Source organism: Agelaius phoeniceus, chromosome 4 (genome assembly GCF_051311805.1).
Source record: "Agelaius phoeniceus isolate bAgePho1 chromosome 4, bAgePho1.hap1, whole genome shotgun sequence".
Lineage (NCBI taxonomy): Eukaryota > Metazoa > Chordata > Aves > Passeriformes > Icteridae > Agelaius > Agelaius phoeniceus.
The window spans coordinates 3,511,572-3,538,441 of NC_135268.1; the positions used below are offsets into that span (position 1 = coordinate 3,511,572).

Below are 26,870 nucleotides of genomic sequence, written 5' to 3' on the forward strand. Positions count from 1 at the left end.
GATAGGAAGAATACCTACAGAAATTTCTTTGTAGTCTCCATAAAAGTTGACAATATACATATATCTAATGTTGAGGAACTGGTCTCTGTTAATCTGCTTCAGTATTTCAAGCTATGGGAACCCAGAAAGAATAAATTGCCCAAGTCAGGGTTATGTTTAATATGTGGATTAACTCTCTGAAAAAGAAATGTAGACACTGCAGTGTTAGGAGCTGCCCAGTGAATGAGAGGAATATTCAGAGTAATTGAACAAAGAATACTGATAATGTCTGAGTAGGTGATCCTTCACAGGTGTTTTGTATAAACCACACAGTTTTACAGTACTGCACAGACATGTGCAGCAGCTTAACCAGATGCTTATGCTTAGAAATTAATATTATGAAAGAGAATTTAAAAAATCATCTTTGTAACCAAATTTGCTGTATCTGTGTTAGCTTCCTGAGGCTCCACTGGTAATTATAGAAAGGAGCCCCATAACAGCCACCCCATTTGATTTCAAAGAACTAAGCTAGTAGCAATAAAGGAACACAAAAAATATTATTTAGTCACAGTTTTGCAAAGTATCTGCAAAATAAGTAAATAAACAAAACCCCAGGGATTTTTTCAAAAAATCTTCAAATGAGCCTACAAAACAGCACTTACCACAGAACTTCATTAAAGAGACCTAATGACATAATCTCTCTGTGTGTTTACTTCTTCAGAACAATTACTTGAGACAGGAAATCTTTAGATAAAAACCTTTAATGATGCTAAGTCTCCTATCTAACCTCCTTCCCGAAAACATTACAGTTAATGATGACAAATTCTTTCCTTTTGTATCATAATAAAATTCAGTCTTTGTATGTGGTTCAATAAGAACAAAAGACAATTTGCCTTTCTTCTTTCTGATTATAGATTGACAGTGGTAATTAACTTATGAGAAGTTTAAAAAGGTGGAAAAAACTGGTTTTCTTCTTTTGTCAGTGTAGTTTTTATTTCTTCTGCACTTGCAAGCAGATCAATTTAATGAAAGACCAGCAAATTGAGGAGTTCTGGGGTACAGTGAATGAGGGAGTCTGCATTTGCTTTACTCTTTCATAGGCTACAAAGAGAATGAGATGAACCTACAAGATGCAGTCAGACCATGAGAAAGACAAAAGTATAGCTACAGATGGGAGAACAACCTACCTGGTGGTGTGTATCATCCTGTGAGAGTCAGGAGCTGTGAGAAGAATTTACAAACCAGGAAACTGGAAGGGAAAGCAAATACTGCCAGCCTGGAGTGTGGTATGTAGGTCCTGTGGTGGGAAAGCTCATTTCCAGATAGTCCTATCTAAGGGCCACATGCTGCTTGGGAGCACAAAAGTGCCAGCAGACCTGCTTACCTACTGATACTGCCAAATATATTGGGGGCTTATCACAAGTTTTCAGTTACTATGCAGAAAATGAACTTGGGCCAGTTCTGTTTGCATCTGATGAGAAAAGAGTCCATTTTGCAGAAGAAATTACTGAGCTAGGGATTACACACAGAGGACTGCAGGGCTGTTCTTCAGTTTAATTATGATTTTTTGCATCTTAGTCTAAGGTAAGTCCTGTCAGTGGTGCTAGTGGCAATGAGTCCTCTCCTACTCAGAGGATTTGCAGGAACCTTTTGTCCTTTAAAGGACCCACTGTCAGGGACATGCATGTAGAAAAGGCTCTGGAGCACTTTGGTGAGAGATGGGATTATCACCTCAGAAGGTGATCCCTGGGTTTAAATCCCAACAGCAATTTTAGCACTTCCTATACTAAAGCTGTGTTCTGACAAGCATTGCTGGGAAGGTGGTGGCAGCTTGAGACACACAGAGCTGCCTGTTAGTGCTGTGCCAGAGCTCAGCCCAGCAGTTCAGCCAGGGGAATGAATCTCTGGAGTGCTCCTCACCAACTCCACTGCTGCAGTCTGCCCATTCTGATCTGTGCTGCTGCTGCTGTGGCTGCCTGAAGTAACTGGGCTGATTTAACACTGCAGTGGCTGAGGAGAGCCCATGTAATCTGCTCCCTGGCTGAGCTGTGGGGATGGAACTGCCCTCAAGCAGCTGCTGTTGACAAATAGGAGACACTTTGTGCATAGATCATCTGAAGGACACCTAATGCTGCTGCCAGTGCTACCTTTGTCAGGCTGGAATCAATACCAGTTGCTTTAGAGGCTCCTTATCAGTCTGGGTAAAGCCAGAGACTCTACAGAAGCAGCATCTTAAAAGCTTGAAAAGCATAAAAGCATAAAGCTGATGTTTGAGGCGATGTAGGTCCACCAATACCAGAATTTTTTTATGAAAGCTCTTACTGAAACAGTAAATGAAATTGTCTGAGTAATTGTCCCTTAACGTTGCACATGCCAGAGAAACATGTTTAATTCAATATGGCATGTCTTTGTGTTTTACAGGACCTGGGTAACAGTAAGGCATTGATAAAGTTCAACTGGGAACTTTAGGAAGTTCTTAGCTGAACAGAAGGTTCTGGTAGGCACTTTGTCACTGGAGCTGGGCCAGGGCAGCTGAGGAAGGACTCCCACAGCTCACAGAGTTGCTGATACTTTCTTGTAGGTCCAGCACAGAATGTAAAACAATACATGATAATCTTTTGAAGTGTGTGCTGGAGTTTCCACTTTTTGAATTTAAAATACACAGCACTACAGTTCAGGCAAGAAAAACAAAACAGCACACACAAGAGTGGACTCCCTTGCCTGAGTCTAAAATGTAAACAGAGCACACACCCTCAAACAAATACCCACCATAACCCTCAACCCCAAAGAGCAGCCCTTCTGAGTATATTGAATTCTGCTGGTACCTACAGGTGTTATCAGCTTTTATTATTCTGTCACTAAAATTAAAATCATTATTAATTTCAACTCGTAGGTCACAGTCTTTTCCTGGCTGAAAGAAAGCCCCTTTCCCAGAGAGAAACACCCAAAGAGCTCAATATTGCTGTAAAACACAAGAGCTCTGTTTTAAAGTGATTTTTCATCTTTGTTGCTGCTGTGGCTGGGCTGAGGCAGAGGTGACCCTCAGAGGTGACTGAGGAAGTAGGAAAGAAGCTCAATGCTCATTTTCTCAAGGTCATTAGGTCTCAGCTATGAGATCAAGGGCAGTGCTGTGTGTGCTCACATCTCATTTCAGTTGTGCACCAGACACAGCTTTGCTGAGAGAGAAACTGGGCTATTTTCAGCCCAGCACTCCTGCTGATACCTTCATCTGGGACTGATAGATCAGAGCTGCAAGTTTTCGGCACGTGCCCCTGCTAGGCATCACCTCTAAGTCCCTGTCAGACCCACACTGAGGCCTGTGTGCCCTGGGAGCAGGAAAATTGCTAATACCACCAAAAGGCTGCGCCAAGGTCCCAATCTGGGGTTGTTTGTTCAGAAGGCAGATCATCAACACAGCTGGAAAGCATCCAGGTACAGTTTCCAAGCCCTTTCTGAGCTCCCTGCCCTCATCATAACTCTTCTCCTCTACTCTCTTGCTTCTGCAGAACTTGTATCCACCTTGGAGAGGGGAGCAGGAGCTGCCAAGTCACTCTGTCAGAAGCTCACTGCTCTGCTGGTGTGCAATTTATTCTTATTCCTGCTCTCCCTGCCTCTTTCCAATCTGTCAGCACCAACCTCCTCCATCCCTCTGCATAAGATACACCCAGGGAGCTGGGGAAGGGCAGGTGGGAGATGCAGCAGCAAGCGTCAAAGAGACACAGTACACGTAGAAAATTGAGAGCAAATAGTAAAAAAGCAAATGAGTATTCAGGAGGATTCAGGTGTTTGCAGATAGTTACACTACATCCATCACTTCTGTCATCATCATCAGAGCCCTGTGGCACAGCCTGTCCTCACTGGTTTTAGTGGGCTTCGGATTAGATCTGTAATCAATACAAAGTATTAAAAGAGCTGATTAAGAAACAACTCCAGGAGCTTGGCTGGTCAAAAAGCCATTTTGGTGCTTGAATGATGCCCCCTGCTCAGCAGTCAGCTGCATCACTCTTGGGCCCTTTGCTTTCAGAGGATGTGTCTGTGGTGACAGTGACAAAGAGAAATACACCTAGGGGACACCATTTGATCCAGGGCTGCTCCCTGCCAGAAAGGGCTGACTCTGGACTGATGAAGATGCTTGTTCTTAGATTGAAATACTAAGCTGGCATCTACATTGCACTAGGCCAAAAGAGAGTAGGCTTGCTTTTTTGTGGGAGTGCTGGTGCTAAAGCCAGCAGTTTTCCTTTTTGCTAAGTCTGCAAAAGCAATGACTAATATGGTCAAAGTCAAAGGAATACTGCCAGTTTAGCAGAAGCCCTGTTTCTAAAGATTTTGAAGTCTCTCTTGTAAAATCTGGTAGGAGCAGAGTTTCTTATATTGCATAGTTAATACTGAAAACACTTTCCATAGTAAGTATGATTTTTGCTTTCCTTCCCTGCCTCTTTCAAGTGTAAAATGAATAAAAATAAAAGTGTAAACTCCATAAACACATTTAAAAGTCTATCAACAAACCCTTTCCTGTGCACATGTTGAGCCAGGGAAGTGGGATGACTGCAGGCTGAAAGGGAAACTGTGCAGCTCCTTCTGCCAGAAGATAGTGCTTCCCTATCTCCCCATTCTGGCCACTGCCATAGGAAGCATCCAGGATTTCAGATAACAGCTTTTGAGGCAGTACAGAAGTGGTGAGCAGTGCTCTCTTTTCAACAACAACAGTTTCAGTAACTTTGACCTGTGGTCCAAGGGCACCTGCTGGTGTTGACTGTTTTCAAGGATGGCTCAGGTAGATGGAGAGGACACACTGTGCAAACAGCAAATGTCGAGCTGTCATTTGCCAGCTACCCATGAGATGGAAAAAATGAAGAGCTGAATTTATTTGAAGGCAAAAACCACCTCACTCTTGCAGGGTGGCAAACAGCAGAATAGTCAGAATATAATCAGGGAAGCTGCTTAGTTTAATGAATGCAAATGTGATAAATTGCTTGTTTATAAATTACTTACTCCTTGTAAATATAATTAGTGAAGTATTTATTAGTTAAAATCGCCAAAATTGTATGTCTCTAAGCTTGTGAGCTGTGTATTAGCAATGCTAAGTGTTACCATCAGCCAGTTTCCATCATCATATTTTATTACCAGTAACATTATATTTATTTGCACTGCTTTGTGCACGAGCCAGGTGGGATCTGCAGTGATTACACTGTGAAAGTGTCAGCAACACTTCCTCTGGGTCTCTGGGGAAAATTAATGGCATGTACCCTGCCTCCATGGATGCCATGGTCACAACTTGCAGTGATTTCACTGAGAGCAGGAGCAGGCCTCACATGTGCTGCTCTGCTCTCTCCTGGCATGATCCCACTCTCCAAGCTGAGGGCTTGGGAGCTCCCCACGGGCCAGAGCTCCACGGTCAGCTGACACCTCATTAATTTATTCCCTGGGTGCAGTAGGTCTTGAAGCCTTTCCTCTTCCATTTCTACTGCTGCTCGTTATTTTAGTGGCATTTTTAAAGTCACCTTGCTCACACTGAAGTGTTGGGAGGTGGAAGGTAAGATGCAGGAACTTTGCAATTTGACACTGCAACATTTGGAAGTGAAGGTATCCACAGTGAATTAAGACACAGTCCTTACAGGTTTTATTTTTCCCATTAACCCTGGAAAGCACAGGAGACCTGGAAAATACATGTAAAGAAGTCACTTAACCCATTCACAGGAGCAGGCACTGCTCTAGCTAAGTGTTGTGGTCACCTCTGTGCCACACTCAGCTAGAGTAATCCTGTAATCCTGCCAAGCACCTATCCAGAAAGATTGGGAAAAGATGACATTAGAGGTGTATAATGAGCCAGAGGATCTCCTAGGCAACTTCCAAAGCCCTTGGTCACTTAGGGTACAAGGATTTCAAGCACTGAACACAGCTAAGTTGCATTGCACAGTAATTTACAATAATCAACCATCACTGTTTCCTGTGTTTAATGGCTCTCCACAAGCACAATTTTGACAGCCTTGGGTCTGTTTTTTGTGCCACAATTATTACCTTCACGTCTCTTCTTTCACCCCTAAATCATTTTCCTAAAATCTGCACTTAAGCATCATTATTCCCTCAGTGGCACAATTATATCACCCCTTAAAATCCATGTTATATTTGCACATGAAGAATTCACTGCTGGATTCCTCCATCCTTTTCACTTTTAAGCCAAAAAATGAACAAGTAATGAAAGGAATAAACTCCCACAAAGTCTCAGTATGGTCCTGCCACACAGCAGTCATTGAGACACCAAGTGAAAAGTAGCTTCTCCAACAAAAACCCTGGAGGAGGTTTAAAAGAAATGTAGGTGGATATTTGCCATTAAAAAAGGCTTATTGTACAGAGCTGGTATTAAACATGGGGTGATACCCCTGTGTCTGTCTTTGTACACCCAAACTTCAAGTCTGTGGGAATTTCCAAAGTGCAAAGAACATGGAGTATAAGCCAGAATTATTTGTAAACATGGGATAGCTGAGATTTATATAACAGGCTACTGCAGATTTATGAATCCAGGAAAGGAAATAATTACAAAGGAAATTAAAGTTAAAAATAGTCACGAACCACCAAAAAGAATGTGCTTGCACCTCTTTCTCTGGCAACAGAGTGTAACACCCACTTGCTGTGTGGCAGTTCATTCTTCTAGATAATTAGTAGTGCCAGGAATGGGGTCTCCAGTTTAAAAAAGAAACTTTACTTGGTAAATACTTCTCATTATATGTTCAAAATGGGTTTTAGATTGCCTAGACAAAAGGCTTATACTATATGCCTATACATCTAGTACAAAAAGTCTAATAATAGTGTGTTTCAGTATAATGCACTTCTTTTGAGAGCCGGAATAACTAAAAATAAGAGAAATTTTAAAGCCTAAAGCTAACCTACCATCTGACGCCATTTATTAGCAGCAGAAGAGCACAAAACGCAGTGTGTGAAATGTAAGATATGAACACTGGAGGAATGGACACAGCTGCTTCTAGTTACCCTGCAGATAACTATTTATAGGGCTGGAGACACACAATAAAATCCAGCATAAATCAAGAATGCAACTGGCCAGAAACAAGATGGGGAGAAAGAGCTCTGCACCGCTGGATATTGCTGTTACCTGTGGTGCACATGGTGGCACTGGGGCCATGTCAGGGAGCTGGGAGGATGTCCAGGGTCCTTAGGGCCATCCAAACACTGCCCTGAAGCCAGGCACAGGTTATTAGTGGGTGAACTGATTCAGTGAACTGATCATAGCAAAACACATTTTCTTAAGAGTAAGGAAGTTATAATCCACGCCAAAAAAATCCATACTGAAAAAAGGAAGCAGTAGCACAATTAAGCTTCACGTGTGCATATCCAGCAAGTGATGTGGGGTAGAAAGGTGGGATTTTCAAATAATAAATGAAGGATTTTGTGAAAAAACATGTGCAACGTTGCAGGTCCAACACAAGGGCACTGAAGTGTGTTTTACAGATTGCCAAGATACAGCAATGGGATCTCATGGAATCCCTTCCTCTTTGCTTGTTTTCACCTGCCATTTTCTGAAATTAAAAGTACCAGTTTTTCAAAGAAATAGGATGTTTTGTCCTGTCTGAAAACACTTTTGATAGATGAATTTCAGCAAGTTTTTGGTTTCTACAAGCTCTACCTTGGGCTTGCTGAAATCACTGTTAATTTTGTGTGTTTGATGCCTGTTTCCTCACAGGATAATCTGAGTCCAATAGATCTGAATGAGAGGCACAAGAACAGTCCTGAGAATCTGGCTAAATAACACTCATATCTAAAGTGCAGATTTTATTGTCACTGCTGGTTTACAGTCACACTCATTAATTACACCAGGAGGAAGAGTTTAAGAGAGTGATAGTTTGAAGAAACTAATTAAAATAAACATGTTTTGTTGGTATTCTCATAGTCTACTCTGAGTGCTGATCAAAGTGAAAATTATATTGCTTAGTTTAGAGGAATATGACAGCATATCCTTTAGGTAAGGTAAGTTATATTTTCCTTTGCATTTTGTTTAGGGATTCAATTTAGAATTTTGATCTTTCTACATTTTTCTTATATTCACATAAGATCTGGGTGCACAGATCCAGAGAACAGTAAATTATTAATGGAGCAAGGATGATTTCCTCAATTAAGGAAGCTGTTTGAGAATCAGGTTTTGGGTGCACTGCAGAATGGGGAACTCCTTTGGAAGACAGGCAATGTTCAGTGAAACTCCTTGAATAAATATGCTTTGGAAGTTAAAAAGACACTGAGTACTGAAAGGTCAAGTATGGAATAAATTAATTCTGTAATTGATAACAAGCAACTTCCAGCTCTGGCAAATTATGTACTTAAAACAAATTATTAATATTTGTTTGTTTTCTGAACTAAGTGTCTGTGATTTTATCCTCAGATGAAAAGAACCAAGGAATTTAAGATTTTTGCCCTGAAGTTAAAGGATGTGGGTGTTTTGACCCAGCAGCTTCTGGTTTGTTGAAGTGAGTTTTCACAGTGTTCTGAGTATTTTGCATAAGGAATATTTATATTTCTTTATCTCTAAGCTCAGTGTTTGTTTGTTGTTAATGTAATCTAGAATGAACTCTTATAGTAAATGCTGATGTTATTTAGAGGAAGCATAAATCAACCATTGATATCCTCACAGCTCCAGCAACTTCAAACCCCTCACTAGTGCAGAGCTGAAGACAGAATAAAGTTTCACAATACACAGAGTGGTAGTAATGTGCTTTTCTCTTTCCTATTTATTTGCAATTGTTGTCTCAGCTGGGAGCAAAAGGGCAATATTTGGAACTCTGAGTTGATTAGCATGCTGCTCTTGGTCCACTAAAGGTGTGAGATGCCCATGTCTGCACACTGCAGCCTCCTTGGATACCAAACACAGCACCAGGAAAACACTTCCCTGGTATTCTTAGAGAACTCCCTGCAAGAGGATTGCCTGACAAGGGCTTTTCAATCTGATAAGGCTATGGAAGGGCTCTTTAGAGCCTCCTGATTAAATGAATTGTCTCCTCAAGTAACTGATGCCACTGAATCAGCTTCCAGCCCCGATGGTGAATGCCTGATTCTGCCTACTGGGTGTTGCAGGGTTTTTAGAGGGGTCATACCTGTGAGTGTCATTTAATGTCAGTTGGGCAGTGACTGCTCCATTCCCCTGGAAAATGCCAGGGCTGCCCTAACAAGGTAAATGGCTTAAGTCCCAGAAAAAACTATGAATATTCATAGTCATATTTTTGCTTTTGTTAAATAGTATCAAGTACCCAGCAGCTTTCTGTTTCTGTCTAAATAAATTCTGGCAGCTTCAACATCAGCTTCTCTTTGACCCTTGGATGGCATCACCCAAAGATAAAGCAATGGGCTAAATGACTTGGGACCTTTTAGAACAGTGTTCAGAGAAACATCTTCGACTGAAAAGCAGAAGAGGCATAAATAATTTAAAGACAGTGCTTTTACTCAACTATTCCTCTTTGCTTACAAAGAAAGTCTTGGAATTTCAGGCATGAAAATAAAAATACTGAGGTGAATGGTCATGACACTCAATGTAAAACAAGTTAAAGCATAGAGGATGTAACTTTCCTTAACTTGAAAGTTGTATAATGAGACAACATTTACAAAATCTCTTTTCACTTGCCATGCTGATAACTAGAGATGCAACATCAAATGCTGGGAAGAATTAAGGATGAAATATTCTCTGTTTTCTAGACCATGAGAAAAATTTTGAGCAAGATTGAAAAGTTACACCCTAGAGACAACATTCAAGCCTGGGCCATTCTTGCTGTGTGCATATACATAACAGCATCAGAAGCTGCCAGCTTTGCCCCAAAAAGGAAATGAACCTCTGGTATGTTACAGAGCAGACAGGGGTGAAACAACCCTTTGATTTAGCCCCAGCCTGCAAAATGTGAATCTAGATATTCCAGTCATTTTGTTACTCTGCTTTAAAGCTATTGAATTGTGTTGCAGTGCATTTTATTTCATCTGTTAATCTCAAACTGCCCCGAGAATGGCTCAATGTGTCAGGAGAGGCTTTCCTGGTGCTTCAGATCTGAGTCATCAGCTGGGTTACAGAAGACAAAGGTAATTAATCAATTCATTTCTCCTATGACATGAGCTTTTAGGTTTGTGTGGCTAAGGTATCTTGAAGCTTTCTCTATTTGTTTACCCTTTTAAAAGTAATTTCTACAAATAAATTTCAAATGTCAAATATATTTTATTGTCTGGAATCAGAGTACAGAAGGAAAGGCTGAGAAAAGCGATTCGGCATCATTCCTCATTGGAAAGAAAATGAAGGAAAAAACTCCTTTAAGAAGAGAGAGAATGAAAAGAAAGCAGGGGAAAAATATCAGGAGCTAATTTATAGACACTCCTCCAAAAGGTCATGGGAGGCAATGGAAGGAATGAAACTGGTGATGGAAATCAGCATCAGAGGCAAACATCCCAAAAATGCAATCTTCAAAAAAGCAGCAGGCAATCAGGCAGGGGTGCTGTGAGAATCCACAAAGCTCACGTCAGCACTAACCTACAGCAGCCACCAGCAGTCCCTGTCACACCCAGGCAACAGCCCTGCTTCCAGGGAGCTGCACTCAGGGGTCAGAAACTTGCACATAACACCAAGAGGCCACCTAAAACCAGAAAATCTATAGCCCCGGGATGGGATGCAGTGACTCACTGCATTGTCCATGTGCAAGGCATGCTGAGAGCCTGAGAACTCATTTCCTTGAACCAAGTAAAATGATGCTGAAAAAATAATGCTCAGGCATAAAAATAGAGGGATCAGAAAACAGAACAAATCTAAATCTTAAATTTGTATGAATTTTTGGCACTAATTGCTAAAATTACTCTTTGTTACCAGTTTTGGAAATAGTTCTTATTCTTGCTGCATTACCAAAGGAAGGAACAAAGAGAAAACTACAGTGCTGCTGGCTGAACTAAGGCAAAGTGAAGCTGTTAAATCACAAGTTACAAATACACACAGGGGCTCATATTTTAGTTCAACATTTTGGACTTAAGCTGACCTTTGCTTAAAAATACTGTGTGGAATAACTTCTGCACTTGATTTTATCTGTTGCACAAGTAGACTCAAAGCCTCTCCATTTCCAGCCCACCAATGGAATTGGAACAAGACCCAGAGTTTTGGCTATCATGGCTTTTCTATTTCAAACCTGGTAACTTGAAGTTGAGGTATTACACTAAGAATAGAAACAATTTCTCCCTCTGCCTTATTTTGGTTGTTCTGGGATACATTCTGCCCTGTATTGATAAGAGTTTAAAAATAAGTCTAGTCAAACATAAAAATATTTTTGTGAGAAGAAAGTGCACATTTCTTTTACAAAGAATGTGAATAATAGTGTCCTTTAGAAAACAAATAAGTTCAGAGGTGTAGAGGGGTAAATATTTTTCCTCGTGTTAATTCCCTATTTCAGTTTTCCAGCCAGGCCTGTATCCACATTAAAACTTGAACCTCCACCTTCTACAGCAGAATATAAGAATATAAAGGTAGTGTAGAGAGTAATCTTACCCCCTAAAGAGTTGCAGCTGGGTTAATTATTAAGGATTAGGAGCAGGCCTGACTTTACCAGGCCACAGCTGTAGCCAATAATAAGAAGAGTGTTATAAAAGAGTGGGTTGGTTGGCTGAGGGTATTTGGAGTCCATTGGCTGCTGTGAGAAGAAGGAAGAGTCAGTGCTTAGAGGAGCTGCCTATGAGAAACATCAAGAAAGTACAAAACTCTAGCAATATGGAACCTTTGCATTTTAATGATGATAGAATTCTTGCAATATATGATAATATCTAATGATAGCTTTGGGCTAAAATTTCTTTGTGTACTTATCTGCATGGACCTCATTAAAGCCTTCAGGCACCATGGGGATAAAATGATTTGGAAGAGCTTCCCAAGACTCTGTCCCTTTAGCACAGCAGACCAGGCAAGAGTGCTGGAGTGCACCAGCAGGGAAGGAGGTGGAAGGGGAGCCTTGAATATGAAAACCAGGAATACTTAAACAATATTTTCCTTGCTATGCTTAGTATGATGGGAATGTAGCAGACAACAGTGAGGATAAACCTTGTTAGGTAATGCTGGCCTTGATTCTGGCTCATGTGCTGGGTGGAGGATGCCTGGAGCTGCTCTGAGCATGGCTCTGTCCAGCAGGGTGCTGGAGGCAGCTGGGGCCAGGGTTCACCTGTGCTTCGTGGCACTGCTCAAGGGATAATCCTGCCAGTGCCTTTCTGTGCCAGGTAAAGAGCTCCTGCCATGCCCCCAGGGGCATCCATGCCCTTGTGTTTGCTGATCCAGCTGAAAGTTGGCTCTGCAGGTAAAACCATGGGGAATGCTGGAGTAGGCATGAGCCAGGAACACGTGGCTCACAGAGAGGAGCCACAAGCCCTCTGCTCAGCTGGGCTCAGTTTCACTTTGGCCCAAGCAAATCCAGGCAGCCCATGGACAGGTCTCACTGTCAGGCCAGTGAGAGCAGCACCATGGCTTAGGGATTCTCCGTTTCTCACCCACAGGATTTATTTTACAGGTACCAGGGGGTACAACAGCCTTTTGATCCAGGTGCCCAGGGCTGGGTATCCCTCAGGAGACCCGGTGTAGTGCAGCTTCTGGAAACCTTGGGGGCATTGAGGGACCGTGGAGCTCAGCACCAGTGTTGACAGTGTGCAAGGAACTCATGGAAGAAGGTACATGAACACACACACAGAGTCACTGTTTTGGTTTCCCCTAGTGTGCTACTGACGGCTGGAGGATGCACGCCTGGGTGATTTTAAAGAAATCTGTATGTTTTATCATGTCTGGGCGATTCTCAAGAAATGTGTGTACTTATCCTACTTGGCTACACCTGGCAGTCAAGTCACGGCCACATCTGCTCAAAAACCTCTGAAAATTCACTTTTTATCTGGTGTCGGGGGGCCAGCTTTCTTCACCTGCTTGGGAGGGCACAACCGACGGGCGGGAAAAGGAGCAGCCCGTTACCGGGCGGCTCGGCCAACAAACCCCTCCGGTGCCTCGCAGTTAAGCGCTGCGCGGACAAGGGCGAGCGGCGGCTGCCGCGGGCGCGCAGGCGCTCGCTCCGCCAGCCGCTGCCGGGCGGGCACTACCCCTTCTCCCGACATAACGGGCAGCCAACCGCGTCGGGGGCAGGATCCATCGGCGACACTCCAATTTGGGGGCCGTATGCCCGCCAGCCCCACAAGGTACCGGCCCCGGCCACGCCCGCGGCCCCCGCGCACATCTGGCGGCTCCAGCTGTGCCCGCGCCTGCGCGCGCCGCGGAGGGGCGGGCGCGGCTCCCCGCACACACACACGGGGCGGGAACCGCCCCTCGCCATTGGCGGAGCGGCGCCTCGGTCCCGCCCCCGCGGGGGGCGGACAGCCTCGCCATTGGCCGCGCGGACCGGCGGCGCCTCTCGGTTGGCTGCGGCGGCGCCGTGGGCGGGGCCGCGCTTTCACCGTGAGGTGCGGGAGGGCCCCGGCTGCCGCCGCCGCCGCCGGTTCCGGGTCCGCCGGGGAGAAGCCGCGGAGGGCGATGGCGTAAGTGCGGGGGGGAGCCGGGACCGGGCTGCGCTCCGCTCCCCACCGGGATAGGCCCGGCGCGCAGGGCTCGGCCCCGCCGCTCGCCCTGGGCCTGCCGGGAACACGCAGCCGCCCCCGCGCCGGGAGGAGCCGCGGTTCGGCGCGGGGCTCCGCCGGGCCGGGACGGGGAGGAGGCCCGGTGCCCGTACTTCCGCCCCGCAGGGCCTGGTGGTGCCCCCCGGGGGCCGGTCCCGCCGTGCTTGCCGTGGTCCCGGCCGCTCCGCGGGTGAGCGGTGCCCGGAGAAGCCCCTCCGGTGTCGGGAATTCCGTGTTTTCCCTTTGGCGTGCGGTAACGCCGTGCAGAACGGCTGCGAGGCCGGGGGCGGGAGCTCACAGCCTCCCGTTGTGTCTGGCCTGCGAGGGAAGTTTCCCTGGGCTGTGAAAGGCGATGTCTGCCAGTGCCGCTGGTCCTGAGAGGGTTTAGCACACACACGGGGGGTTAACACGACGTGCACCTGCTTTTTGGTGTGGCTGAAGCTGTAGTGGTAATGATACGTAATGATGTTACGATAAGGTGCTTGCACTTTGCGTTATCAATAAAAAACCCGATGTAGTTACCAATGTAACGTGTACATAACAGATATAATACACAATATAACACTGATACGGTGGAGGTGTGTTTTGGAGGTAGCCACGTAGCAAATATCCCAATTACAATCTCTGTCTGGACTGGTTTCCCATCTCCACAGCAGCCTTGGCTCAACTCTGTGAAAACTTCCCAAGTTGTCAGTTTCCTGCAATGTGTAACTTTTTCAGGTTTACTATAGAAAAGGCCACAGTTGTTGCCATGTGAGTTCTTCTGTTGTGTCACTTAATCCAGTAATTCTGCTTTTCTGGCTTGTTCTTTTTATTGCGGCCGTGCAGGGTTTCCCTCCCTTGCTTTTAATGTGCAGCGAGCAGCTAAACAGTGAGGTCAGAAATTTTGGCAACTGAGAAGAAAAACTGGAGGGGAGCAGGGAATATTCCTGTTGTTTGTTAAAGTATGTTAATAGGTTACTCCAACAGCCATTGATAAAAACAGTATTGATTGTCCACTTAGGCAGTTGGCTCTGAATGGACGATCAGGGATGTTTGTTTAGGGTCATGGCCTGAATTTGCACATTCTGATAGTGATCATGAGTAGGTTTTGCTCGTGGTGGATCGTTTGGGCTCATTGTGTGAAGGTATGGCTACATTTAAGTAGATTTTATCCTTGGTTGTGGAGTGCTGAAGTCACTCACCCTTTTGGGAATGCTGTTAGAGAACTTTGGCATGTGAAATGTGCATCAGCTGCTGTTTGGCGTTTGCTCTTTTGCACCATTTTATCCTGTGGGAAATAGGCAAGAGGTTAGTTAATGCTTTTGGTTAGCAGCATGCAGAGTTCTCACACGTTGCTGTGACATGTAATAGCTTCTCCTATCACTGCTTATCTCCTCACATAACTTACTCTAGCACTTGTTGCTGCACCGAAATCTTTGTGGTGACTCCAGGCTGGGGTGAACCAACAGGTAGTTCCCTTAAGGATGATGGTGTGTGTAGCTACAGGATTGACTCTTCGTGAGATTTATGGCCAAAGACTTCCTCTTTCTCCAAATTATGGTGATGTGTCAAAAGAGAAATTTAGAGGAGATATACTTCTGGAAAAATTCATAGGTGTGGAGTAGCTGGCTTAGTTTCATAGAGTATTTCAAAGGTACAGTGCTGTACTCAAATTAAAAAAAGGGAGGGAAAAAAAAAAGTTATTGCCTTGTTTAAACCAACAACAAAGGCCCCAAAGGCAATATTTTTATATTTCTCTCTAAGTTGAGGAGTGTGCACGAGGGAAATTCTTAGTTATCTCTACTGTTGTAAGCCTTTAGGTTCCACTGTTGGTGCGTTTTGGGGTTTCTTTTTTTTGGTTTTGTCCTTTTTTTCCTCTGCAGCATCAAAGCTTGGAAATGTAAGCAGGAAAAGAACCAGCTCCCCTGAAGGAGTCTGGGAATCAAGGTTAAGAAGTATATTTTTACTGTTAAGCAGTTAAATGAAAAATCATCCCAATTCAACCAGGTAGTCCTAGGCTAGCAGTGGAAGTGCTGTGTGATGGTTGCCATAGCAGGGGTTTGTCTTTGATCTCTTTCCTAGGAAAACTCATGTCATTTACTATTAAAAATAGATAAATAAAAGCTACCACTTGTGCTGTGAAACTCTACTTCATTGGGCAGGCTATTGTGACAATGATTTTTATCTTGTATCTTACCGTTCCTTTGAGTATGCTTTATTTTGATTTAATTCATTTTGAAGTAGACCTGTTATTTGCTGAGCTACTGTAGTGCAAATTTTGTTTGGCTAAGGCTGTCCACGCACCGGCTCAACCAGGTGTGGCTCTGCTTTCAGCGCAGCTGCTTCTGCTGAGGGTTGCAGCAGGATTTCATTAGCATAATCAAAGCTCTGGTTTATTTTGTTTACAGTTTACCGCTAGCGGGACTTCAAGCACGGGCAGAGAGGGAGGGAAATAGACCTGATTGTTTGCTGCTTTTTTAAAAAAGCTCAGAGCTCATTTCAGTTGGGTACCAGGTATGAAGGCAATGCAATTGGCCCTGTGGCAGAATTGCTCTGTGGGTGCTGTCACTTCCCTTGGTTTTTTTGTCTGTTTTGGTTTTTTTTTTTGAAAACAACTTTCCTTCCCTTCCTTCCTTCCTTCCTCTTTCCTTTGCTTGCTGACTGAAGAGTAGCTGAGTTTGCTAAGCTGTGCTGGGATGGGTTTGAAGTGTTTGACCTAGCTGCAGAGTTTTGGGATAGGTGCCAAGGTTGGCAGCTTGTTGTTTTGTGAGAAGTGTTTAATGTGCCTCTGGGTGCTGACAGTGTGAGAATATCCTGAGAGGAAAACTCTGTCTGTGTTTGTGAGCCTCCTTTATTATATCATTTACTTATCTAAACCTCTGATTTCATAGCAGAAGCGCTGGAGACCCTTTGAAAGGCAGTGATGGAGTGGGTAATGCAAAAAATACCTTTTCTGTGCTTTAAAGAGCTGCCTTAGGTATGGCTTCTTTTTTTGAGATGAGGCATCCAGACGTGTCATCTACATGCATTTATTGACACCAGGGGGATTTAATGTGTCACTGTGGGTGTAATTGTAACTCCACTGATTAGTAATTGCTGAGGAAGTTGGGAGTATCCTTGGAATGGCAGTTAACCTATAATAGCACCAATTAACATATATTCAATAAGCACTTGATTTTGTGTAGGTCTGAGGGATATGTCTGGCAAATTGGAACTCCTGGTTTATTCCCCCTGAGAATTCCAGTAGTAATAAGAGAATTGGCCATGTCCATTATTTCCCTGCCCACTTCATGACCATAGAAAAGTATTTCTTCTCAATCTAAAATGCCAGTTTTTTCTGCACCTTTGGACACCCCTTTTATTCCGCCGTTTCTACAAGGACGTGCCAAGAAAACGACTTTACAAAGGATGTGGTAAACAGACATTTATTTTTGTTTCTCCTCTCCTTGCCCAGCTCAAGACCCACATCACCCTAATGCTGCCAGGCACTGAGTGAAACATTTGTTGCCTTTGTGCTCAGCTGTAGGTGCAGGACAGACCTTTTCCAGGTGGGTGCAGCTGTCCCTGCCAAGTGGCTGCGCTCTGGTCACCGAGTTTCAGGTTTCTTTCCTGCCACTCTTGCATATATGCATGCCTCCTGTAAATATTTAATGACTTAGCTCCAGCACAGGTTTGTTCTTGGTGTTGAGTTAATTTGCCAGGCTGAGGTTAAAACAGAGTTTACCTATCTGATGTGATTGGAATGAGTTTATAAAGATTAGGAGCAGCTGCTTTTGAGTATTTGGCATTTTAGGGATGGAATATTTGCGGTGAAAATTGGTTTGGGCTTGTAACACTGGAAGCAGGCTGAAAATGGAGTGCATCCCCTCAGGATTATAACTTCCCTTGCCTCTTGTTAGTACTGTGAAGAATGGATTATGTGTGACAGAAGTAATTAAAATTCACTTTTAAAAGTCTGTTAAGTACATATTTTTGCTATAAAGAGAGCCTGGCTGACCATGAGGTGCACCTTCACATTAAAATCAAGCCCTCATATCTTTAAGGCAGTCCAGTGCCTGCCTTGAGCATGCTAAGTGCTCCAAACGTGCATAACCTGAAAAGCAGGCCCCTGGTATTTCAGTTTGGGCATCATAAATGAGGGATTTGGCCTTTATCTCTCCTTGCTTCAGATATTCATTTGGAGAAAGACAACTACATGATGCCCTAAAGGACTGCTGTGAAGATAAATTATGAGTATCAGTGTTCTGTCACCTCAGTGCCACAGAGTATTTCTTTTCTCCTGTCTTCTTCCCAGGAGAAAGCTAATATATTTTGTATTTATTAATGTGGTGTGTGGTAAATGAGAGCCACAAGTGACATAATGAGTAGTAAAAATGTGTTTAAAAAATAAGGCAAGGGGGGAAGGCAAATAAATCCAAACACTTTCATGGTCTTAGACTATATTCATCACAGAACAGCACAGACCTTGAGAAAAGATGCTAAATCAATGCAGAGATACAAATGTGAACTTGTGGGTTTCTGTTCCTCTTTGTTACATTTTCTTTTGTGTGTTTGCATGGTTGGCAAGAGTCAGCTTCACACCCTCGGGTCTTGTCATTCCAAGAGTAGTTCCCTGTAGGGTTTACTTAAGAGAATTCAGTAGGCAGCATGAGGGAACATTCCAGCCTCAGCAGCCTATGGATCACTGTTCCTGCAGAGTGCAGCAGTTGGCTCTGATGGCAGAGCTGAGTTTGCACACAGGAGTAAATGTAAATGCAGCAGGGTGTGGGCAGTGAGAGGCTGCAGGACTCACAGCTGTGGTTACAGTGTATAGGGCATGGAGGAGGAAGGGCAGGATTTAAACCAGTGGTTACAGTGTATGGGGCTGGAAGGTGCAAAGGAATGCTGGTTACTCCAAGCAGCAGATACCTGTTCTGAAAAGATTGGATTTCTTCCTCTGAGTTATCCTGAGAGGAAAATTGTGTCTGTTAGAAGTTACCATAAGTGATCCTGATGGTGCAGATCCTGCCCCGTCATCCTCTGGGCCTTACAGATGTGTGGGGACATTATGAACACTCTGTACTCCTGAAGTCTCTGCTTGCATCCCCTTTTTATTACAGTAATTGATAATCTAAGTGGATTAAGCACCTGATTGCACTGAGAGCTGTGTTGAGAGCTCACATCCAGTGTAGGTGTTGCTACTGCCTGGTCTTGGCAGGTTACACTTTTATTGCCAGCATCCTCCCTCAAGGAACTTGATCAAGGGCAAAGACTACCCTAAATAAAAGAAAAAAAAAAAAAATCAGTGGGCCAGGGTGTTAAAGGATCATCTTTGAAGCTCACATGTGTTGTACTGACACGTGCTGAGTGATGGGAGATTCTTGAATTTATTTGCATGCAGGTAGGAAATGTATCTCAGAAAAAAATTGAAAGTATGACCAGTTTATGGTTATGGGTAGTGATGACAAAAAAAAAAAAAAAAAACCACCCAAAAAACCACTGTCTTTATTTAAGTAGCTAAGTATCAAGATTCAATACTTTCAGTCTCCAGGTTGTCTTGCCACTCTCCTATTTAATGATTTTTTTTGACGTGTTTCAGTATAATGTAATTTTGGGTGATAATTTCTTAGGAAAAAGCCATGGTTTGCTTCCTTGATGAGGTTAAATATTGGTGGTTGAGGCAATAGATAGACAGTCCTCACCTACTGACAACATTTCCATGGTGATCTTGGTCACAACAGAGTGACCCTGTTGTCCTTAGGTGAGAAAGAGAGAGGTCAAGTCCTTCCATACTTTTATGCTGGAAGTGTTGGTTTGGCTTTTTCTCTTTGCCCTGTGATTCAGGGGTTAAAGGCTCTGGAGGCTGCCTGCAGAGACATCATCTGCTCCATCATACACACTGACTGTGTGGCTTTTTTATCAAGGTACTGTGCATGTCTTAAAGCAAATCACAGTGCCATTATGTGATTTAATTTGCTGTTCTGAAGGCCCTTCTGAAACAATGGCTCCTTTCTTAGTCTGTGTGCATTTGTGTGATGTTTATTCCTCTTATTCCTCCCCCTTGTAGGGGAGTAAGTTGGTAGCTTTTTTATCATCCCTGCTGGAAACTGGTGTTGGTTCCTTGTGTCTCTTTGGTTCTTTTTTTTTTTTTCCTGTTCGCTGCTTTCATGTTATTTCCTCCCCGTTCTGTGTCTTGCAGAAGGGGTAATGAACAAATTATTAACCCTTTTTCTTGGGGCTGTACTCCTATTCTTGTTCTAAACACAGGCTGTTGCTTCAGGTACAACAGGAGAAACAAGTGCATTAAAGGCACTTTTCCCCCAACTTCTTCCAGTTAAAATATTAAGAGTAGTTTGAATATTAAAGGGTAAAAACAGATGAGTTGCTACATTTACAGTTAACATTTGCAAATACTTAAAGCTGTTATGCTGAAAAATTAAGGACTCATCAATATTAGTTTTATGTTCCAGAGTCCTTGATGGAGAAACCAGCAGAGACTTGATGACAAAGGGGAACAAAGTCTACTCATATTTTTTGAGGGGTGAATACTGTCAGGAAGTCAGGCTGCAAGGAGCTGGGAGGTGTTAGAATAAAAAAAAAAAAAAAAGAAGCAGAATTAATGCTTCTTTTTTTTATAAGAAGATTTGACATATAACATCCAAAGGAGAAGACTTCAAATGAAACCAATGCTGCAAAAATACTGCTGTGTAATTACAGATGTTGCTCAGTTGAGCAATTCCCTGCTAATCACATTTAATTAATATAAACCCAGTTGCAAGGTGATTTATGGGTGATTTGAAGAAGTGTGTAGGATCAGAAGGACTGGTTTTTCAGAAGGACTGGTTTTCTGTTCCCTATGACAGATCAACCAGGTAGTCAGTTTTAACAGAATGATACAAACCCATCCTTAAGCAGAATTATGGACACAGCTAATCAGGAGGTTTTGGGAATTTTCTGTAACTCCTAGAAGTCTCCTTTGGCCTTTCCTTCTGCAAGGGCAGGGGTTTAGCCTCATGTTACATTTTTGCATGTTGGTGAGCTTAATACAGCCTCATTTTTACTTGCATGTTCAGTTGCCTTTTGACTTAGTGCTGTGGCACAACAGTTTTGGACATTTATTTGCTTTTGAATGCTGTACAGGGCATCCAGGGTACTAAATTTGGAGGGCGTATTTTGGTATTCTGTTGATATGTAACTTTGTTTGGGGCAGTCTTGTGCCAGGAAACTGTTCCAGCAGAGATGATTGGAAGGGTTTCTGGAACTGTGGAGTAGAAGAGGAGGTAGCTGAGAATCATGAGGTTGTTATTGAAGGAATAAAACGAGTACTTGTGTATTTGTGTGAAACAGACTGCTGGAGATGATTTAAGATGGTACATAGTCCGTTTTTTCCAAACTGTACTGTGCTTGTTATTCATTTTGGTTTTGGAATGGTTTTCTTTTTCTTTCAGTTCTATAGGTGCTGGTGCAAAAACAGTGTAGCAATGGATCAAAGAAAAAATGACAGTTTTGTCCCAAGTATCACACAGCTGGAAGATTTCCTGACAGAACATGACTCCAACGTGGTTTGGCTGTTAGTAGGTAAGGTTAACTCTTGTGTCTTGGTTAAATTTATTCTATGCTAATCCATAACAAAGGATTAGCATGACAGTCAGCTACAATCATTTCCAATATGTGCCTCCCTGCCATTTAATCTGATGTAGTTTGGAAAATGATCTAAGGACTATTGTGTTTAATGACACAGCTTCCTGACTAAATTGTGTGCCACAAAGAGCCTTTAAGCCAAGCTGTCATTCAGGCAGTTATGAGCTGGATTTGTAAACATGCCTGATTTAGGTATGCTGGTTGTTTTTGGGGTTTTTTTTTTAGCACTAGTGCTATTACTTATATTGATGTAGGCATTTTTATTCATCTATAAACAAGTGGCTCAAGGATAGCAAAATAAATATGAAGTTGTACTCAGGTCCATGTAAGAATACTGAAAGTGTGCAATGAATTCAGACTTTTCCAAAGGTAGGTAATTAGATAAGGCCTGCTTTCCAGCCTTGACTCTTGGACTTGGAGAGATGGGCAACACAGGATCAACTACTTTATTTTTTCACTTTCACTTCTGACAAGTTAAAGTCCATTGGCTATTGACATACTGGAATTATTTTTCAGTATGCCAAATTAAATAGAAAGGACATGGGTAAATTATTTGCGAGTGCTTACCGTTTATGTTTCACTTTTAGCATGTTGAAATGGAAAGTTTGTGTTCAACATAGAGTTCTCAGTGTAGTCAAGATGAAAATAGGGGAAGTCACTGGTAGTAGCTCATGGTAAAATGTGGAACAGATGCAAATTGATCTGAAAATTTTGTCTTCAAAAGCTTTGGCTTGCTTCCTGTTATGAGGTCTGGATAGAAACACATTCGAATGATGTTTATTAAGTGACCCAATTTCAACCAGCCTTTCCTCCTTTGCTTTTATCTGCTGACCTATGGCATCCTGCTATAAGGGAGCATAAAGAGATATCAGTGTTTTCCTCTCCTGAATGCTGAAACAGCTAACTACTGCTCTCAGTAAAAGGTGATGAATTTTAGAAATGAGCGTGCTCCTCAGAGAACCATTGCTCGCTTCTGGAATCATTTCTAAAATCACATGCAGTAAAACTTCTGAAATGCAATTTCCAAAACTTGGTCTCAGTGAAGAGGCTTTAAAAATCAAGAATATAATAATGAAATTAATGAAGTTTATGGGATTTGGTGAAGGAAAAGGCTGCAGTTTGTGGCAGAGGTGAGTAGTGCTGAAGGCAATGGATCAGCCTGGGAAGTGCACTGGTTTCCCAGTTTTTCTCAGTATTGTTTCACCTTGAGAGGGCACCTTCTTGACTGCAGCCATCTAGCAGTGCTGAGTTGAACTTTAATCTCAAATTAAACCCTGTGGACCCTCACAGTGTGACTCATCCCACCTTTCTCCCTCCCCAGAGAGGACCAGCAGGGAGGAGCTTACTCACCTGCTAGTGGGGGAGGTGAGCACTGTCCTTGGAGTGTGCCTACCCTCAATGCCAGCTGCAATTTCTCTCCTGGGGTGTAGATTCCACCCTCCCTGCTCTTTGCTGTGTGATCACCCACACAGACTTGGTTTGCTTGAGGTTTTGGTCACACTACATCCATTTGGAAAAAAATAAAGGAACAGTGGAAGAACAGATAGACAGATAGGTTTTGTAAATATTTTTTCCCAGTAATTATCTGAGCTCCTCAAAGTTAAGGTTCCTATGTGTTTCTGCACTTTAGATTTTTCACAAAAAAATTCCATTTTTAGCATAAATAAAAAAATTCTGTTACAAAGTTCATGTTTTTTTCCCTACTCTGCTTTGGGTGAAACAGAATGGTAATTATCAGTAAGGTGAATTAGAACTAGTCCATTCCTTGGCAGTGCCATTCCTTTTGGGTTTGTCCTTCTGGAAGCTTAGAGAACCTTTGTAATTAGAAATAGGTTACTAGCTCTTAATCAACTCAAGTGAAAATGACTTTGGGGACTAGCAGACCTAATTTTTTTTAAAAAAACTTGTTTCTCATTGGATTGCTATTTCCTTTTTTCCCTATCAAATTCCATGCTTGAACTGTTGAGGTATTTCTGCTAACCCAAGGGCTGGTGCATTTCTCTCAGGAGGCCATGTTGTAGGAAATGGTTTTGTATATGATAATGTTTCCTGTGATAATATATCAAAGACTAGAAATTTAAGTTACAGCTCACAATTTGGAGAAGAGTAGGGAAGGTGTGTAGCATGACTTTGGTGTTGAGGTTTTTTGGGGTGCTCTGAAATAAATGTCTGTGTGGGACAATGCATGTTACAATTCAATCTATAAAATCTAACTTCTTAGATGATAAGTGATGTATGAAATAATTGATGCCATCTGCACATCCTCTGGGAGGACAGTTTTTTATATATGGGGGAATGGAAGAGCAGTGAAGAATCTACATTTTTCTGGACTTCCCATTTCCCCCCCATCTCTTCACACCCTTCTCACACCATCTCTCTGAAAACACCCACTCAATTGTCCCCTCAGTTTCAATTTTTTTAGAGGGCAGGAAGAACACTGCTAAGCCTCATAGTCCTAATAGGTAAGGTTTTTATCTGGGTCAGTGTACTTTAAAAAATGCTTTAATTCATTGTAATCTTTCAACAGCAACAATATTGTCCTGTGGATGGATTATCTACCTAACTTACTATAATTCCCGGAACATTGGCCTCATTTTAACGTTGGTTCTTAACAGATTATACAAACATGGCTACATCCATATTGGTAAGTTATGATTCATGTCATGCCACTCTTTGCTGCTTTTATCATACCTCAGTTTGCTAACAACTTGAAGTCAGCTCAGTGTTCCTTCATTGGATTGATTTGAAAACATTCAGTGGATTCAAAGCAGAGATTCAAGCATTAAGTCCCTGCTCCAGCACTGCCCTTGCTTTCCAAATAAGCTGTCAGAACAACTAATCACAGGTTGATTCATACTGGGACTATGATATGTAGAATTGATACTGGCTAGAACATTTTGCATCAAAATCTATTAACTTTTTATTAAAATATTTTAAACTTTTTTCAAGAAAACAGGTCAGTACAAATCACTTGGGCACTTACCCACTTACAAAAATATCTGGTGCTGAGTCACAGAGGGCTGTAGCCCACAACCTCACTGATCACACTTCTAATTTTCTTTCACTTGCTCCTCTGCCTTCCTCTGTCTGCTTCACAGAATAGCAATGACTTCAGTTCTGGACTTGTTCTGCAACTATACCTCATAAATGTGGTGAAAACTTAAAACAAAAAAATCCAACTCACACTTGGCCCGCCACAGACACCCTTGCAATTCAATTGCTTGTATCCTCAAGAACCTAAGAACTGTATTCCAAACCACGTTCAAATCCAGCTTTTTGGAAGAGCAAAATAGATGAAATACTTGCTGGCTGCTACACTTGTTCTGTAGGCTTTTATTAAAATTTCTCTGTGAAATTGCCATTAAGTAAGGACAGCTGATATGGCTGGCCAAATATGTGGTGTTCTTTATGAACCTCATCAGTAAGTAGAACATAACATTAATGAAATCCAGTGATTTACAGCTTGGTTTCAGCAGTTGTTTAATGTTAATTTTGGTGGTGGTTTTGGGGTTTTTTGGTTTTTTTTGTTTGGGTTTTTTTTTAATTATGGTGTACTTTCTGTGAGTGAGGTGAAAAGCCTTATGAAAAATCTGGGCTGTTGCATTACCTGCTGGTCTTTTCATACTTATTAATCCTTCTTGCTGCAAACATAATTTGTTGTAATAATTGGACCAAAATCCTTACAGCCATTTAAAATTTTTAAAAACAGTCCATCAGGAATCTTTGTTCCTCTGATTATGGTCTTGCACACAATGTCCTGAAACTCCAAATGTTCAAAACAGCTTTTCTAATTCTTTTGAGATTTGCATGGCACCTGGATGTTTCTGAGTGACTCATGTACCTCAGGGGCTTGGTTGTGTTGTTGGGTGGTGCCAAACCCAGCATCCCTTAGTTGTGCACTTGGTCTCCTGTGTTCTGAATCTGACTTGCCTTCAGCAAAGGAACTCAAGATACCCAGTTAACCTATTTCAGATACTTGAATGCTGTATTCTCTCTGTTCACAAAATCAACAGCTTTAGGGTAATAAGCTTTTTTTTTTTTTTATATAATTAGGTTCCTTTTCATTTTCTGTCCTGTCTGGAAAAGTCATGGTGCGTGAAATCTATTTCATCACAGAGGACATGTCCATCAGGTACAGATTTCCAAGGGAGCCCTCCTTCTAAATAAGTATTTTAAATACAGGTCCAAATAGCACAAGTGACAGTGTAGCTTTCCAAATGAGCAGTGTATTTGTAAGTGTTGGACTGTCTCTTTTGGTGCTAGTATTTAACACTTCTACCTACTTGGGAGCTCATTTGCTGTTTTAGCCTTATCATTTGGAAGTGAGTGCTGGATAAGATGGTTGTCATTCTTCCATCTTATATTTGTCAAATAAACCACTTTGGAGTGTGAAGGAGAACTGTGTTTTTATTTATGTCTTTGATTCCTTTGTGCTCTTGCTCTTAAATCTGCAGGATTCACGTTGGCCAAATAGCTGGCATTTACTTACTGGGATTCAGAAGAATTTGTTTTGTGAACAGCATACCAGCAAATAGTTTGTAATTTTGATTGTTGCTGTTAAAATTGGAAAGGCATGAGGAGGCAACGGATATGGGGTTTTTTATGAGCTTCAGCTAAAGCAGGAGTTGTGTAATACACTGTGTGCTGTAATGCTTTGTGCTTTCATGTCGCTTGTAGGCTGCCTCAGCTGCAGACCTCTGCACAAATTGCTAGTAGGATGTTGGATTGTTGCTCTCTCAACTTCTGTTTTATTCCAATTTGTTTGGTTTAGAATTCAAGATGGATTTATCATTTTTCGCTGGTGGAAGATGTACAACCCTAAGCAGAAGCAGCATGGTAGGTTTCCCAAAAAGCTTTCTAAGCCTAAATTTACAGGTAGCCTACAGAAACACACTTCCTTTGCACAATCACAGGCGTGCAATTGCTTTGTTAATGTGTACCTGAAGTACTGTGATGCTCAGAAGGTATGGATTTGTTCACTGGTTGCAGAGTAGACGCAGTAAATACAGGATTCATTATCGGGGACATGAACCCTTCCTGACACCAACCATTAATCTTAATAGTAGCCTTCATTAGCTGCAGTCCAAGCATAATTGTCTCTGTATTGAAGTTGATAAGTATGATGAATAGAGATGTCTCATGTTCTGCAAGTGATTTTAGTTTGAGTTTCAGTGAGTGTTGTGCTTCCAGTATTTTAGCTAAAGTGTTACAGTAGGGGATGTCCTTTAGTATTTGACAAGCCCATGTCTTGATGACATCTGTGGCTACAGAAGTGAGGGAGTACAAAAAAAATTCATTTTTCTTCCTTATCTCTGGCTGAAGATGGATGATTAACACAGATGCAAGAGATTAACTCTATCTGCAGAAAACACAGAGAGAAAGCATAAGTAGCCTGGGGCTGTGTGCTTAATCATTTATAGGATTAGAATCTAGCTGGATGAGACTCAGGTCCTGCTTGTCTTTACTTTTGGCGCCATCACAGCTCCATTGCTTATTCAGGGAGGTCTGGAAATGTCAGCTATCTACAGCTGAGTACACTAATTGAGAGGGTCATTGAACTTTGGAGGGGTTTTTTTCCCACCTTGCCTTTGGAAGTGGCTTCTGCTGGTGTGAAGCCTCTCAGAGTTGTCAGCAAGCTCATGGAGCTGTTGCTGTGTCAGTACAACTCAGCAGTGCTGCATGCAGGATCAGTC

General features: G+C 42.4%; 1 protein-coding gene and 1 long non-coding RNA gene across 11 annotated transcripts in view; both read left to right on the plus strand.

Moving 5' to 3' along the window:
- The first annotated feature begins 8,371 nt into the window (after positions 1 to 8,371).
- Positions 8,372 to 9,988, plus strand: LOC129120140 (uncharacterized). The gene is made up of 3 exons (XR_008534195.2): positions 8,372 to 8,453; positions 9,673 to 9,811; positions 9,934 to 9,988. It is a non-coding gene; the product is annotated as an uncharacterized LOC129120140 (long non-coding RNA).
- A 3,389-nt stretch (positions 9,989 to 13,377) lies between these two features.
- The window catches only part of BLTP1 (bridge-like lipid transfer protein family member 1), an 87,756-nt gene continuing 74,263 nt past the window's right edge, over positions 13,378 to 26,870 (plus strand). For all 10 annotated transcript variants that reach the window (XM_077176740.1, XM_054633649.2, XM_054633651.2 and 7 more), the window contains exons 1-5: positions 13,378 to 13,497; positions 20,985 to 21,114; positions 23,705 to 23,821; positions 25,231 to 25,309; positions 25,949 to 26,013. In XM_077176740.1, coding sequence (XP_077032855.1) covers positions 21,018 to 21,114; positions 23,705 to 23,821; positions 25,231 to 25,309; positions 25,949 to 26,013 — 358 coding nt within the window. In that variant the 5' untranslated portion in view covers positions 13,378 to 13,497; positions 20,985 to 21,017. The remainder of the gene's footprint in view (positions 13,498 to 20,984; positions 21,115 to 23,704; positions 23,822 to 25,230; positions 25,310 to 25,948; positions 26,014 to 26,870) is intronic.